Below are 18,049 nucleotides of genomic sequence, written 5' to 3' on the forward strand. Positions count from 1 at the left end.
TCCCTTCTTATAGAACCAGCTATCTGTGGGCCTTAATCTCACCCATCCCTGGCTCAGCCAGACCCTTATGATAGCTCAGCACCTTCCCCAGCTTTTACCAAATGAATTTGTTTTCTCAAATTATCTTCTCAGGCCCTGTATATTCAGTCTCCAAGCCAATTTCTCTTAACTCCATGCACAGAAGCATCTCATATTTCCCCAATAACACTTACATATTAATTTAGCTACAAGCACAGTCATATGGGCATATAGTGGGCAAGACCTTACTTTCTCCAAAGTGTTCTCAAGCAATTCAAGCTCTTCCAGTAGGTTTAAAGAGGGCTAAAGGTGAAGGGAAGGGAGGAAATTGCTTCCTGGAAACCAGCTCATTTGTTTTCTGGGGTTTCCGTGATCCTTTGACTTAACCCAGTAAAATTAGTGTCATTTCATTGTATTATGTTTTTAAATTTTTTGTTGCAGTATGACATACATTTATAAAGGTATACGAACCATAGTTGTACAGATCATGGTTTCCCATGGAACCATGAAAAAGTGTCATTTTAGGGGCAAATTTGCTTCTGTTTACACTTGGAATCTTTGTTTAGTAGAGAGTGAAAGTTCAGTTTTCTTTTCAGAGAAGAGAAATATAAATAGAAAAATCTTGAATCTGGTATATCAGATCATTTTAGGTCAGAAGAAAAAAACCCTGATGTCTCCAGTGGGTAAGGGTTTGTTAAGGATATCCAGGGATTAAAAAACAACAACAACAACAACAAAACAAAAAACAGGAAAGACATTATATTCAGATTCATGGAATAAGAACTGGGAGATCTCTCAGAATTCAACTTATTTCTCAAAAACAGATTATACTGATGTCTGAGGATCTAGAAGCTTTCATTATTCTCTACTCCTAAGCCCATCAGCTATTTCCTTTCTATGTCCTTCTGACCCATTGTTCTTACTGCTCCTAAGTGCTTTCCACCCTCATTTTTATGACTCTATCTTATAACTTATTTTTACTCAAAACTCCTGTTAATTTCAGCATTGACTGCCTTGGACTTCTAGGTATGACATCCTGCTCTGTATTTCAGCGTCTGCCCCAACTGCCAAAGCGGTGCTTCCAACTAGTCTAACTAGTCAAGCAGCCTAGCTCTAAGACACCTCATAGGCCACTGGCAAGTCTATACATAGAATGTTCTTAAACCAACTGCTCACCTCTAATTCAACAAATGATGGCCAAGAGAGCAGGGTCACTTGGGACAACGTGACATGTAATGAACTACGTTTAAGAAAATACTTTTTCTAGGAACGATATGCACAGCAGGACCTCTGAGGTTTCCTAGAAAGAGCCAGTGTACATAAAAAAGACCTTGCTCGGGTTGTCTGATGTCAGCGTGGGTCAGAAAATCTGAATTCTAGCCCTGGATATGAAAATAGCTAGCTCATAATTTGGGCAAAACTTTTAAATTTTCTTTGTCTTGCTGTTTTCACCTTCTATTGAAAGTTAGATAAGACAGTAATTAGCGTCCCTTACAGCCCCAGAATTCTGTGATTCAAGTTGGAATAGGAACCCAGAGGCCATGAATTCATGAAGCTCTGGAAGAAACAGAGTGAGGGAGAGGCTGAGCGACACTCGTCAAAGCCCCAGACAAGACAACCAGGGAAATCTGTGGGTGCCCCAGAGCTGGGCTTGTTTACCTGGCAAAGCAAGGGAGAGCATCAGTTTCACAGAGTCTCATCAACTCTCACAGCAGGGAGTTAGGTGAGGCACTTTTAGGGCTTTGGGAGCAGGAATTGGTCAGAGTGTGATTGTAACTGCAAGTGTGGTCTGGTCAGAATTTGTAAATTAGGCAAGTTTCTGTTACAGTCTGTGGTCTTAGGAACCCATGAGTCCACTTGGAGTTCTTATTACTATGGTCCTATCTTGGAACATATGGATCTGAAGGACCTCTTGCTCCTCGATAGCTGTTTCAGATCATAGAAATAAAACATGGCCAAAGGAAGACATTACCCCAATATAAATTGTTGAGTAAAGAGATTATTTTAAAAATGTAAATGATCTGGGGCCCAGACTCCAAAGCCTGAAGCCAATCTACCTAGGAAAGCCCCAAGCCCTAAGACATCCTCTTTCTCATTATGATGTTGTATTTTCTTCTCAAATTTAGCAATATCTGAAACCCCTTTATTTCCCATTTAGTGTCTGTCTTCCTCAATACCAGAGTATAAGCTTCATGAGAATGGAACCTTATCAGTTTTGGACTGCACCTCATCCCTGTGCCTACTTGGTGTCTGGCATAGAGTAGGTCCTCAGTCAGCATTTGTAACTCCATGAACAAAAAGTCTTTGAGAAGAGATGAGGAAAAAAAGAGCAGGGAGAAAACATTGATCTTTGCAACTGTTTATATCAACTGAACAGAAGTAAATGAGCCCTAAATTAGCAAACAAGTTGAGAAGCTTCACTGTGAGCCATGCAGACTTTCTGGCAGAATAATCTGGGTTGTTTTTTTTTCCCCAAGGGAATATACCCCAAAGAGAAGACACAGAAATTTCTTGGGAATGTGAGCTAATAAGATATACCCATTTTGAATCTATCAACAGCCCTGGGTCACTAAAACACTACCCGCCCCCCACACACACACAGCTTTCTCAAGCAAATACAAAACTCAGAATATAATTTTATTCATTGAAGTAAAAGCCATAAAGAAAACAAGTCCAATATGAGAATCTTATATGTATAGCTGATTCACTTTGTTATAAAGCAGATACTAACACACCATTGTAAAGTAATTATACTCCAATAAAGATGTTAAGAAAAAAAGAGAGATGATAACAGAAAATAAAATATATATATATATATATATATATATATATATATAAAACAGAGCTCAGGAGAAAAACCAAACCTATGTTAAAAATAAAATCCAAATTTGAAGCACTAAGAAGAGAATGCATACTTCCAAAATCTGTTACTGGAATGGAGAATTGGTTTGAGAAAATAATACAGAATACAAAGTAGAAAGACACAGAAAAAGGCAAAAAGAAAGTAAAATATGGAGATCAGACAACGAAGTCCACAAGTGTGGATAATTAAGTGTCTAAAGAGAGAAACAAAACTCAAAGACATAATAAAAAAGTTTCCTGAAGTGAAGAAAACTTGAATATGTAGATCAAAAGACATATCCTGATGAGGTTATTGACTTTCAAGGCTAAAAATATACGTGTGTGTGTGTGTGCATGCGCCCACGTGTGTGTGATCACAGCAAAAAAAAAAAAGAAAAAATAGCAGTCATCTCAAAAAGAAAAAATATGCAGTTGGTCTTAGTCTTTACACAGAAGTCAATGCTAAAAGAGAGAGGAATTGTATTCAGACTTGAACTTTCAGAGGAGAAATGAGAACTGAGAATTTTATATCAAATCAAAAAAACATTTTCAAACGTGCAAGAATTCAGGGAACTTAGTACCCATTAAAGCTTCTTGAAAAATTACTTGATGACAAACTCTAGCCAGCCAAGGTATGAATCAATATAAAAGACTCCAAATGAGGAAACTATGATATGAAAAGTGAATACTGAATCTATTCAGATCAGTAGTTCTCAGCCTTGGCTGCATATTAGAATCACCTAGGAATTTTGAAAAAAGACTTTTTACTAAGCTCTCTCCAGACCAATCAAATTCAGAATCTCTCAGATGGGGTCTCAGAATCCATATTTTTTAACACATCCTCAGTTGAAAATATTGTACAGATATGGTTGAAAACCACTGATTCAGACATAAAAACAAAGGCTAAGCAACATGAGAGTTATGGTTACAGAAGAGAAAGCAACTATTATAAATGCTGAAAATGTAAAAAATATATGTAACAAAGGAAAATCAGCCAGAGGGAGAAGAGGAAATTAAAAAAACCAATTTTCTCATGATTATTATTATTTCATAATGGAGAACAAAAATTGACTTGATAATTTATAAAAATTAATGACAGATTTCAAAGTTTTCATTTTGTAAATAATTTCTGGTTACTTTATAGAGAACAACTCATCATTAATGGATTATAGTTCACTAGCAGTCCATAAAAAATCAAATAATAAATTGTAAGGTCCCATAGGATACAATAAGTCAATTCTTCAGATGGAACAACTGTAGAGTTTAAAACTAGGAAAAGAGAAATGATAAGAAAAATAAGCCTGTGCATTTATATGACTATAATTGATCAGAGGGTGGGGAAAGGAAACTCTTACATACTATTAGTGCAAGTGTAAATTCATTGAAACTTTTTGAAGAAAAATTTAGCATTATATATCATTATTTGAAATGCCCATATCCCAATCCCAGAAATCCCACTTCGAAGAATTTATCCTAAGAAATGCATTGACAAAATACAATGATATATATACAGAATTGTGTAATGCAGCCTTATTCAAACTTAGAAAACAATAACAACCTAAAGTTCCATAATGAGGAATTGCTTCAGTGTATTACAGTAAATTCATACCATGGAATGCTTTGCTATTGTTAAAAATAATCAAGCAATATTTACCCTAAATTATCAAATTTTAAATTTAGAGGAGTTGCATTTTATGCATGTAAATTATACCTCAATAAAGCTGATTTTTTAAGTGACAGAGATAGATCTTTAGGTAATAACACAGAATGATGCTCATGATATTTTGCTAAGGGGAAAAATCAGGTCATAGACCAGTATGTATACTGTGATCCCAGGCATGTATGTGGGTATTTTATGTATTTGTTTATGTGTTGATAAGAATAAGAGTTCTTACACATAGAAAAGATCTAGAAAATGTCACCAAATAATCATTAGAGGTAACTTCTGAAAAATAAAAATAGAGTCAATGGGAAAAGATCCTGGTATCAACTAACTCATTTTTGCTCTCAGTTCCAGTATCTCACCCCATCCTCACCCTCAGGACTCCCGGGGCCCAGGCTGTGGTGGGGGACATGGTAGAGCTTCACTGTGAGGCATGGAGAGGCTCTCCCCCAATCCTGTACCAGTTTTATCATGAGGATGCCAGCCTGGAGAGCAGCTCAAGCCCCTCTGGAAGGGGAGCTTCCTTCAACCTCCTTCTGACGGCAGAGCATTCTGGGAACTATTTCTGTGAGGCCAACAATGGCCAGGGGTTCCAGCGCAGTAACACAGTGTCACTCAGTGTCAGAGGTAAGTGGACCCAACTACAGCACAGCCAGGGACAGACCATCTCCCCCACCTTCACCTGTAGCCGAGATTGGAGTTACCACAGGGCCATTTGCTGTGTGACATCATTGCTACACAGCCTCCAACTGAGAGTTCTGTATTCTACATTTTCAGGAACTCGCACCTTCCCTTTGCTTGCTTTGCCTCTCTTGGTAGCAGCAGTGCAAGGCATTGTGACTAAAAGTTTCCTAACGTAGGAATAAAGGCTTTTAAAACACAAATTGCATCCTGGCCAACAATGATCAGCAAGAAAGGAAATTATAAAGTTCAACATGTCTCACCTCAGAAGAGATTTAGTTGGGGTTTCCTTTGTCAGTCAATCAATAAAATGGCCAACTCATCCTTTCACTGGCTCATGAATTTCTCTCTAGCTTCTCCTGCCCCTGTCCCAGAGCATCTCAGACCTCCAGCCAGAACTCCTGCTAAAAGACCTTTCAACATCATTCTCCTGACATCTTACCTCTCATTCAGCTATAGCACTCTCTCTCCTACCTGGCCTCTCATGGGCTGACCTCCTAGTCATGCCCACTTTCAGTGCAGGCTTGGCACCTCACTCATAGTCTTCCTCTCTACCCTACACTCTGTCATCATTCCATAACTCGTCCACATGGATGACCCACTCAATAAAATGGCTTGTCATTCTTTCCGCCACCCACTGCCCCGTACATACACTACTCCAATCACCTGATCACAACCTCCTATCCCTCTACTTGTTTCTTCAAATCCTCCAATCACTAGGGGCAGGACCGGAGTAAAGACGCAGATGTAGAGAGTGGACTTGAGGACACGGGGATTGGGAAGGGTAAGCTGGGATGAAGTGAGAGAGTGGCATGGACATATATACACTACCAAATGTAAAATAGATAGCTAGTGGGAAGCAGCCACATAGCACAGGGAGATCAGCTCGGTACTTTGTGACCACCTAGAGGGGTGGGATAGGGAGGGAGAGTGGGAGACGCAAGAGGGAGGAGATACGCAGATATATGTATATGCACAGCTGATTCACTTTGTTATAAAGCAGAAACTAACACACCATTGTAAAGCAATTATACTCCAATAAAGATGTTTTAAAAAAATAAAAGAATACAGGAATTAAATAAAATCCTCCAATCATTATTTTTCTCAGACCTCAACAGAACCCCCAGTTCATTAACACCTTTACTTCCTCCCAGACAATCACACCCTCGACTCCCACCACCATTTGAGTGTTTGTCTCGGTATCCATCCAGTAACTCATCCCTCCTCTTCCTAAGGTATAGAAGACTGCTTCCTATGAAAGGTGAACATCTCCGTCTCACCTCTAGAGTCCATCCTTCCTTGCATTCTCAGACTTTGAACAACTTTCTCTCCTGCTTTATAGGATCCTTCCCATTGACATTTAACGTGCTATGTCTCTCCCATGTCTAAGAAAAAACCCTAACTTGGTCCCACTTATGTCTCCAGCCACTGCTCTATTATGGCTTCACTTCCAAAAAAGAGTCAGTTGCACAGATTTTCTCCATTTCCTCCTTACCTTCTTGGATTTAACACTTGGTTTCTTCTGACCTTTATATAAAAAATGATTCTCACAAAGGTCACAAATGACCCCCATGGCTTTAAATGTAATGGCCATTTTCCAATCCTCATCTTACTTGGTCTCTCAGAAATAGTATTTCTTTCTTCTTGAAACCCTCCCTTCCTTGGCTTCAATGACTTCACCTTCTCCTGGATCTCCTTTCTCTGCCACTCCTTCTCAGTTCCCTTTACTAGCTCCTCCTTTTATAGACAAACTTTAAAAGCATTGGTGTGTCCCAGAGCTTTGTCCTGCATGTACCCTCTTCTCTTATATATGTTCTTTCTCTGGATAATCCTGGGGGTGTCATCTATAAATGATTCTTAAGCTTTTATCTCCAAAAGAGACCTCCTACCTGAGCACCTGCCTATGCCATACCTCTTAAAGGCTCACGAACTTGAACATCTCTAAAACTGAACTCATGGAACTCCCCCCATATCTGGTCCTCCTCCAAGTGTCCCTAGCTCTGTGAAAGACACTTCCATTCACCCATATATACAAGGCAAAATCCCAGGAGTCTTCCTTGCCATTTCTCTCCCTTGGTCTCCATAGCCAGTTAATCATTGACTCCTATTGATTTTATTTCCAAAATATTCCTTGGATCTTTTCTTTCTATCTTTACTGCCACTATCATAGTCAAGTCTACCACCATTTCAATTACTGCAACGCCACCACTCCACCCCTAATAACCTCTCCATTCCATTTCTGTCCCATTACAATCCATTTTGCACACTGAGATCAAAATTGTCTTTAGAAAAGACAGGTTTGATCATCTCATGCCCCTGTATAGAGACACTTACAGGTTTCCCATTGCTCTGTGAAGAAGGATCAAAATCCGTACCATAGCTTGTGAAGCTCTGCCTAGCTCTCCAGCCTCCTATTTCATGGCACTCTTCAAACCCTTCTCTTACTGCTGCTGTCACCTCGTTTCAACAGCTCAAAAGCTCCAACCTTCTTTCCAGCTCAGGGCCTTTGCGCACACTGTTTGCCTGCCTGGGCAGTCTTCACTCCCTTCCTCACCTGGTTAATTCAGATGTCACTTTGTGAGGAAGCATTACCTGACTAACCCATACTAGATCAGGCCCCATTATTATACATTTCATAGCATCCTATTCTTTACTTTGTATCAATTATAAATGTTTTAATTATGTATTTGTTTTTCTATTTAATTGCTCTCTATCATCTCATCTAGATTGCAGGCTTCATGAGGGCAGGAACTGTGTCTTTCTCACTATTGAATCCCCAGCATATTGTGTAGTTCCTGAGACTTTTAAACTGCTCAATTAATTTTTGATGAATGAATAAATATAAAAATGAGCCAATAACTTGATCAATATTTATTCTCTTTTGGGTCTTATTTTTGATGCGGCCAAGGCTCGGTTACATCTCTGGCTATGTAAGCAGCAGTCTCCCCTGTTTCTTATTTTCTATTGAACTGATTTCTCCTTTTCTCCAACTGTCTTCTGACTTCTCAGATACTTGGGTTTCAATTTAATCTCTGTTTTCAGATTCCCCAAACACTTTTGCGATTGTATATCGAAGTATTCCAGACTATATATAACACTACATAAATGATTTGTTTCTTCAGATATGAAGCAATTATAGCTGAGTTCTGAGTGATGTCACAAGGTCATTAAAAACATTTTCCTGTTTGAAATATCTTTTCTATGGAAGAACATATTTAAACAGCATGAACTGATGGTTAACTATCTTTTTTCCTTCAGTTCCAGTGTCTCAGCCTGTCCTCACCCTCAGGGCTTCCAGGGCCCAGACTGTGGTGGGGGACATGGTAGAGCTTCACTGTGAGGCCCAGAGAGGCTCTCCCCCGATCCTGTACCAGTTTTATCACAAGGATGTCACCGTGGGAAACAGCTCAGCTCCCTTGGGAGGGGGAGCATCCTTCAACCTCTCTCTGACCACGAACCATTCTGGAAACTACTCCTGTAAGGCCAACAATGGCCTGGGGGTCCAGCAGAGTGAGGTGATGCTACTCAGTGTCATAGGTGAGTTGGTCCTGCCCACAGACAGCACAACCAGGGACTGACTGCTTTCTCTCCCCGGCAGCAGAAATGGAGCTCCAGCACTCCTGTTTGCTGGTGTGACCACCCAGCATATTTCCTGCACATAGAATTTCCAGTTGAAAGTCTGGGATCCTTCCTGTGTCTGCGCTTTCAGGAACCTGGACCTTCCCAGCAGCACAGTTCAAGAAGTCTTCTTGAATGCGATCAAAACTCCTCACTAAAAATGCAAAGAAGGTTTTTAGAACCAAGACTATATTTTGATCTGCAATTACGATACAAAAGGGAAAATAATGAATTTTAGGTATAGGTTTCGTTGCCCCAAAAAAGGTCGGGTCATTCTTTGTCCTGGTTTTTCTCTCTTTGACTTCCAACAAACTTCTACTCTTGAGCTTCTTTCACTACCAGGGATATAAACATGCCTCACATTTCCATATTAAAAATTCTATATTAATATTAGCTAGGTACATAGCTTTTAAGGGTATACAATCACAACCAATCCAAGTTAGTTTACAAAGTGATTCTTAAAGCAATGGGGACACAGAGGTGAAAGCAGGATGACATGGAGTGAAAATGGTCACCCATTAATCAAATTCTTTCATTCTCTAAGCAGTCTGACATCTTGCCTTTAGGTATAAAAGCCAAAGGAAAACTGCTTCTTGTCATCTCTGAATCTGCTTTGTGATGATCCTCTACAGGCCAATCTTATGGTAGAGCAAAAGTATGCTAAGGGCTGTTGAGATGAATGTTCTAGTGTTGGTTCTGAAGATACTAGCTCTATGAACTTGGCCAAGCATATTTCCCTATATTGACCTCAACTTCCTCATTCACAAAGTGAGAAAATTGAACTAGATGAATATCAGGGTCATCCTCAACCCTAGAATCCTATTATTTTGGTGCACAGGGAATATGGTGTATGTCAGACTCAAAGGTTCCTGGAAGGAGACATGCTAAAGGAGAAGCTGGGAGTCACTGCTCCTGGGATACAAACCCAGAGAAACACGAGACCATGAAATAACATGCAAATGCTTTCTGAAGTACATAAAGCAAAATACAGGCTGATACTCTTAGTCTCCCTTGGCTGGGTCCCTGAGTATCATAAGAAATACAGACAAAATCACATGAGCAGGTTGATTTAGGCATACCAGCCCAGGAGCCAGCATCCCATCAAGGTGGCTGGGGCAGCCATGTCTTTGGCATCTAGCAGGCTACCTGATTGCAGATTTGATTTTTTTCTATTCAACTAGTCCATTCTTCTTCCCCCAGTGGTAGGCAGCACCTGCCTCAGCCAATTTTCCTCTAAGGTTCACAGGAACTCTTACCGCATGGTTTACACACTCACCTTTTAGATCCACCACACAGGCATGTACTTCTGACCAAGTGCCACTCCCTCCCTCTTCACAACACAGTGGACCAGCACATCATACCCCTCACACTCTGTATTCGTGATTTTATACACATCCTCATTCCTTTGTTTCTATGATCCCTGGTGCAAATGCCTATTATTTATGCTGGTGCTATCACACCTAAAGGACTTCTTGCTAAATGATTGTGTCTGAGTCCTAGAACTAGGACACATCATGGAGAACTACAAGAAAAAGGAATACTTATTACATTGTCACTACCATCATCATCATCACCATCATAAATACTTACTGAGCCCTTGTATGTGCCAGGCCCTGTGCTTAGTACTTGACATGCAATATCTCATTTAATCTTTAAAATAAACCACTGAGGTTAAAAATGAGATCATTTTTATCCTCAGTTTGCAGGAGAGGAAACTGAAGCTTAGAGAGGTGAAGTAACCAGCTTAGAGACACAGCTAGCAAAGGTAAAGCCAGGTTGAAAAATGAGCCTATCCAACTCAATGTAAATCTACATTATAATATCTCTCATCCTTTGTGGCCAGGTTTAACACAACTTTTTAATAATTTATTATTCTGGAAGAATACATAAACTTTCACGATAAAAAGTCAAATGGAACAAAAGGGTACTTTCAGGTATGTTTTTCTAGAAATATTAAAATATATTATAAACATAAAGGCATAGAATTTTTTACAAGTACAATCATATTACACATATAGTTATGCAACTTGCATTTTTTACTTGATATATCTTGGATATCTTTCGTGTTTTATTAGCAAGTCAACTAGGTTGTCTCCAGTTTTTAGCTATTATAAAAATTCTACAATAGAAATCTTTGTGCAAATATATTTGCAAATACTTTTTTAAATAGAAGTATAGTTACAATGTGTACAGCAAAGTGATTCAGTTTCATATACGTACATATATATATATATATATATATATATTCGTTATCAGATTCTTTCCATTGTAGGTTATTACAAGATATTGAGTATAGTTCCCTGTGCTATACAGTAGGCCCTTGCTGGTTATCTATTTTATATATAGTAGGGTATACATGTTAATCCCAAACTCCAAATTTATCTCATCCCTGCCTGCTAGCCCCCTTGGTAACCATAATTTTGTTTTCTATGTCTGTGAGTCTATTTCTGTTTTATAAATAAGTTCATTTGCATCATTTTTTTAGTGATAAGTGATATCATATGATATTTGTCTTTCTCTGTCTGACTTCACTCAGTATGGCAATCTTTAAGTCCATCCATGTTCCTGCAATGGCATTATTTCATTCTTTTTTATGGCTGAGTAATAGTCCATCGTATGTATATATACCACATCTTCTTTATCCATTACTCTAATGATGATATTTAGGTTGCTGCCATGTCTTGGCTATTGTAAATATTGCTGCTATAAACATTGGGGTGCATATACCTTTTTGAACTAGCATTTGCCCAAGAGTGGAATTACAGGATCATATAGTAACTCAATTTTTACTTTTTTGAGGAATTTCCATACTATTCTCCATAGTGGCTGCACCAATTTACATTCCCACCAACAGTGTAGGAGGGCTCCCTTTTCTCCACAGGCTCTCCAGCAATGTTTCTTGACTTTTTTTTTTAACGTCTTTAGTGGACTGTAATTGCTTTACAATGGTGTGTTAGTTTCTGCTTTATAACAAAGTGACTCAGCTATACATATACATATATCTCCCTATCTCCTTCCTCTTGCGTCTCCCTCCAACCATCCCTATCCCACCCCTCTAGGTGGTCACAAAGCACCGAGGTGATCTCCTTGTGCTATGCAGCTGTTTTCCACTAGCTATCTATTTTACATTTGGTAGTGTATATAAGTCCATGCCACTCTCTCACTTCGTCCCAGCTTACCCTTCCCCACCCCCATGTCCCCAAGTGCATTCTCTACATCTGCATCTTTATTCCTGTCCTGCTTCTAGGTTCTTCATAGCCTTTTTATTATTTTTTAGGTTCCATATATATGTGTTAGCATACGGTATTCGTTTTTTTCTTTCTGACTTACTTCACTCCGTATGACAGACTCTAGGTCCATCCACCTCACTACAAATAACTCAATTTTGTTTCTTTTTATGGCTGAGAAATATTCCATTGTATATATATGCCACATCTTCTTTATCTCTTCATCTGTCGATGGACACTTAGGTTGCTTCCATGTCCTGGCTATTATAAATAGAGCTGCAATGAACATTGTGGTACATCACTCTTTTTGAATTAAGGTTTTCTCAGGGTATACGCCCAGTAGTGGGATGTGGGGCCGTATAGTAGTTCTATTTTTAGTTTTTTAAGGAACCTCCATACTGTTCTCCATAGTGGCTGTACCAATTTACATTCCCACCAACAGTGGAAGAGGGTTACCATTCCTCCACACCCTCTCCAGCATTTATTGTTTGTAGATGTTTTGATGATGGCCATTCTGACTGGTGTGAGGTGATACCTCATTGTAGTTTTGATTTGTTTTACTCTAATGATTAGAACATCCTTTCATGTGTTTGTTGGCAATCTGTATATCTTCTTTGGAGAAATGCCTATTTAGGTCTTCTGCCCATTTTTGGATTGGGCTTTGTTTGTTGTTTTTGATATTGAGTTGCATGAGCTGTTTGTAAATTTTGGGGATTAATCCTTTGTCAGTTGCTTCATTTGCAAATATTTTCTCCCATTCTGAGGCTTTTCGTCTTGTTTATGGTTTCCTTTGTTGTGCAAAAGCTTTTAAGTTTCATTAGGTCCCATTTGTTTATTTTTGTTTTTATTTCCACTACTCTAAGAGGTGGACCAAAAGAGATCTTGCTGTGATTTATGTCAAAGAGTGTTCTTCCTATGTTTTCCTCTAAGATTTTTATAGTGTCCAGTCTTACATTAGGTCTCGAATCCATTTTGACTTTATTTTTGTGTATGGTGTTAGGGAGTGTTCTAATTTCATTCTTTTACATGTAGCTGTCCAGTTTCCTCAGCACCACTTATTGAAGAGACTGTCTTTTCTCCATTGTATATCCTTGCCTCATTTGGCATAGATTAGTGGACCACAGGTGCGTGGGTTTGCCTCTGGGCTTTCTATGTTGTTCCATTGATCTATGTTTCTGTTTTTGTGCCAGTACCATATTTTCTTGATTACTGTAGCTTTGTAGTATAGTCTGAAGTTATGGAGTCTGATTCTGCCAGCTCCTTTTTTTTTCCTCAAGACTGCTTTGGCTATTCAGGGTCTTTTTTGTCTCCATACAAATTTTAAGATTTTTTGTTCTAGTTCCATAAAAAATGTCATTGGTAATTTGATAGGGATTGCATTAAATCTGTAGATCGCTTTGGGTAGTATAGTCATTTTCACAATATTGATTCGACCAATCCAAGAATGTGGTATATCTCTCCATCTTTTGGTATCATCTTTAATTTCTTTCATCAGTGTCTTATAGTTTTCTGCATACAGGCCTTTTGTCTCCCTATGTAGGTTTATTCCTAGGTATTTTATTCTTTTTGTTGTAATGGTAAACGGGAGTGTTTTCTTAATTTCTCTTTCAGATGTTTCATCATTAGTGTATAGGAATGCAAGAGATTTCTGTGCATTAATTTTGTATCCTGAAACTTTACCAAATTCATTGATTAGCTCTAGTAGCTTTCTGGTGGCATGTTTAGCATTCTCTATGTATAGTATCATGTCATCTGCAAACAGTGACAGTTTTATTTCTTCTTTTCCAATTTGAATTCCTTTTATTTCTTTTTCTTCTCTGATTGCTGTGGCTAGGACTTCCAAAACTATGTTGAATAATAGTGGTAAGAGTGGACATCCTTGTCTTGTTCCTGATCTTAGAGGAAATGCTTTCAGTTTATCACCATTAAGAATGATGTTTGCTGTGTGTTTGTCATATATGGCCTTTATTATGTTGAGGTACGTTCCCTCTGTGCCCACTTTCTGGAGAGTTTTTATCATAAATTGGTGTTGAATTTTGTCAAAAGCTTTTTCTGCATCTATTGAGAAGGTCATATGGTTTTAATTCTTCAAGTTGTTAATATGGTGTATCACATTGACTGATTTACGTATATTGAAGACTCCTTGCATCCCTGGGATAAATCCCACTTGATCATGGTGTATGATCCTTTTAATGTGTTGTTTCATTCTGTTTGCTAATATTTTGTTAAGGATTTTTGCATCTATATGCATCAGTGGTATTGCTCTGTATTTTTCTTTTTTTGTACTATCTTTGTCTGGTTTTGGTGTCAGGGTGATGGTGGCCTCATAGAATGAGTTTGGGAGTGTTCCTTCCTCTGCAATATTTTGGAAGTGTTTGAGAAGGATGGGTGTTAGCTCTTCTCTAAATGTTTGATAGAATTCACCTGGGAAGCCATCTGGTCCTTGACTTTTGTTTGTTGGAAGATTTTTAATCACAGTTTCAATTTCATTACTTGTGACTAGCTTGTTCATATTTTCTATTTCCTCCTGGTTCAGTCTTGGAAGTTTATACCTTTCTAAGAATCTGTCCATTTCTTCCAAGTTGTTCATTTTATTGGCATACAATTGCTTGTAGTAATCTCTTAGGATGCTTTGTATTTCTGCGGTGTCTGTTGTAACCTCTGCTTTTTCATTTCTAATTTTATTGATTTGAGTCCTCTCCCTCTTTTTCTTGGTGAGTCTGTCTAACGGTTTATCAATTTTGTTTACCTTCTCAAAGAACCAGCTTTTAGTTTTATTGATCTTTGCAATTGTTTCCTTTGTTTCTATTTCATTTATTTCTGCTCTGATCTTTATGATTTCTTTCCTTCTGCTAACTTTGGGTTTTGTTTGTTCTTCTTTCTCCAGTTCCTTTAGGTGTAAGGTTAGATTGTTTATTTGAGATTTTTCTTGTTTCTTGAGGTAGCCTTGTATAACTATAAACTTCCCTCTAAGAACTGCTTTTGCTGCATCCCATAGGTTTTGGATCATCGTGTATTCATTCCCATTTGTCTCTAGGTATTTTTTTATTTCCTCTTGGATTTCTTCAGTGATCTCTTCGTTATTTAGTAATGTATTGTTTAGCCTCCATGTGTTTGTGGGGTTTTTTTGGGGTTTTTTTTTTGTGTGTGTGTGTGTGTGTGTTTGTGTTTTTTAATGTTTTTTTTCCCTGTAATTCATTTCTAATCTCATAGCATTGTGGTCAGAAAAGGTGCCTGATATGAATTCAATTCTCTTAAATTTATTGAGGCTTGATTTGTGACCCAAGATGTGGTCTATCCTGGTGAATGTTCCATGCACACTTGAGAATAAAGTGTAATCGGCTCTTTGGGGATGGAATGTCCTATAAATATCTATTAACTCTATCTAGTCTATTGTGTCATTTAACGCTTCTGTTTCCTTATTCATTTTCATTTTAGATGATCTGTCCATTGGTGTAAGTGGGGTGTTAAAGTCCCCCACTATTATTGTGTTACTGTCGATTTCCTATTTTAGAACTGTTAGCCATTGCCTTATGTATTGAGGTGCTCCTATGTTGGATGCATATATATTTATAATTGTTATATCTTCCTCTTCAATTGATCCCTTGCTCATTATGTAGTGTCTTTCCTTGTCTCTTGTAACATTCTTTATTTAAAGTGTATTTTATCCAATATGACTATTGCTACTGCAGCTTTATTTTGATTTCCAATTGCATGGAATATATTTTTCCATCCCCTCACTTTCAGTCTGTATGTGTGCCTAGGTCTGAAGTGGGTCTCTTGTAGACAGCATATATATGGATCTTGTTTTTGTATCCACTCAGTGATCCTGTGTCTTTTGGTTGGAGCATTTACTCCATTCACGTTTAAGGTAATTATTGATATGTATGTTCCTATGACCATTTTCTTAATTGTTTTGGGTTTGTTTTTGTAGGTCCTTTTCTTCTCTTGTGTTTCCCACTTAGAGAAGTTCCTTTAGCATTTGTTGTAGAGCTGGTTTGGTGGTGTTGAATTCTCTTAGCTTTTGCTTGTCTGTAAAGCTTTTGATTTCTCCATCAAATCTGAATGAGATCCTTGCTGGGTAGAGTAATCTTGGTGGCAGGTTCTTCCCTTTCATCACTTTAAGTATATCATGCCAATCCCTTCTGGCTTGTAGAGTTTCTGCCGAGAAATCAGCTGTTAACCTTATGGGAGTTCCCTTGTATGTTATTTGTCATTTTTCCCTTGCTGCTTTCTTTGTCTTTAATTTTTGCTAATTTGATTACTGTGTGTCTTGGCATGTTTCTCCTTGGGTTTATCCTGTATGGGACTTGCCGCATTTCCTGGACTTGGGTGGCTATTTCCTTTCCCATGTTAAGGAAGTCTTCGAGTATAATCTCCTCAAATATTTTCTCTGGTCCTTCCTCTCTCTCTTCTCCTTCTGGGACCGTTATAATGCAAATGTTGTTGCATTTAATGTTGTCCCAGAGGTCTCTTAGGCTGTCTTCATTTCTTTTCATTCTTTTTTCTTTATTCTGTTCCGCAGCAGTGAATTCCTCCATTGTGTCTTTCAGGTCACTTATCCATTTTTCTGCCTCAGCTATTCTGCTCTTGATTCCTTCTAGTGTAGTTTTCATTTCAGTTATTGTACTGTTCATCTCTGTTTGTTTGTTCTTTAATTCTTCTAGGTCTTTTTTAAACATGTCTTGCATCTTCTCCATCTTTGCCTCCATTGTTTTTCCGAGGCCCTGAATCATCTTCACTATCATTATTCTGAATTCTTTTTCTGGAAGGTTGCCTATCTCCACTTCATTTAGTTGTTTTTCTGGGGCTTTAGCTTGTTCCGTCATCTGGTACATAGCCCTCTGCCTTTTCATCTTGTCTATCTTTCTGTGAATGTGGTTTTTGTTCCACAGGCTGCAGGATTGTAGTTCTTCTTGCTTCTGCTGTCTGCCCTCTCAAGAATGCAAGAGTTTTCTGTGCATTAATTTTGTATCCTGCTACTTTACCAAATTCATTGATTAGCTCTAGTAGTTTTTGGGTAGCATCTTTAGGATTCTCTGTGTATAGTATCATGTCATCTGCGAACAGTGACAGCTTTACTTCTTCTTTTCCGGTATGGATTCCTTTTATTTCTTTTTCTTCTCTGATTGCTGTGGCTAAAACTTCCAAAACTATGTTGAATAATAATGGTGAGAGAGGACCACCTTCTCTTATTCCTGATCTTAGTGGAAATGGTTTCATTTTTTCACCATTGAGAATGACGTTGGTTGTGGGTTTGTCATATATGGCCTTTATTATGTTGAGGTAAGTTCCCTCTATGCCTACTTTCTGGAGGGTTTTATCATAAATGGGTGTTGAGTTTGTCAAAAGCTCTTTCTGCATCTATTGAGATGACCATATGGTTTTTCTCCTTCACTTTGTTAATATGGTGTATCACATTGATTGATTTGTATATACTGAGGAATCCTTGCATTCCTGGGATAAAACCCACGTGAGCATATTGTATGATCCTTTTAATGTGCTGTTGGATTCTGTTTGCTAGTATTTTGTTGAGGATTTTTGCATCTATGTTCATCAGTGATATTGGCCTGTACTTTTCTTTCTTTGTGACATCTTTGTCTGGTTTTGGTATCAGGGTGATGGTGGCCTCGTAGAATGAGTTTGGGAGTGTTCCTCCCTCTGCTATATTTTGGAAGAGTTTGAGAAAGATAGGTGTTAGCTGTTCTCTAAATGTTTGATAGAATTTGCCTGTGAAACCATCTGGCCCTGGGCTTTTGTTTTTAGGAAGATTTTTAATCACAGTCTCAATTTCAGTTCTCATGATTGGTCTGTTTATATTTTCTATTTCTTCCTGGTTCAGTCTTGGAAGGTTGTGCTTCTCTAAGAATTTGTCCATTTCTTTCAGGTTGTCCATTTTTTTGCCATATAGTTGCTTGTAGTAATCTCTCATGATCCTTTGTATTTCTGATGTGTCAGTTGTTACTTTTCCTTTTTCATTTCTAATTCTATTGATTTGAGT

General features: G+C 38.2%; 1 protein-coding gene across 1 annotated transcript in view; it reads left to right on the forward strand.

Moving 5' to 3' along the window:
- FCRL5 (Fc receptor like 5) overlaps positions 1 to 18,049 on the forward strand; it is a 43,267-nt gene that overhangs the window by 15,530 nt on the left and 9,688 nt on the right. The window contains exons 8-9 of the mRNA XM_060141868.1: positions 4,822 to 5,149; positions 8,462 to 8,740. Of these exons, the coding sequence (XP_059997851.1) occupies positions 4,822 to 5,149; positions 8,462 to 8,740 (607 nt within the window). The remainder of the gene's footprint in view (positions 1 to 4,821; positions 5,150 to 8,461; positions 8,741 to 18,049) is intronic.

Source organism: Lagenorhynchus albirostris, chromosome 2 (genome assembly GCF_949774975.1).
Source record: "Lagenorhynchus albirostris chromosome 2, mLagAlb1.1, whole genome shotgun sequence".
Classification (NCBI taxonomy): domain Eukaryota; kingdom Metazoa; phylum Chordata; class Mammalia; order Artiodactyla; family Delphinidae; genus Lagenorhynchus; species Lagenorhynchus albirostris.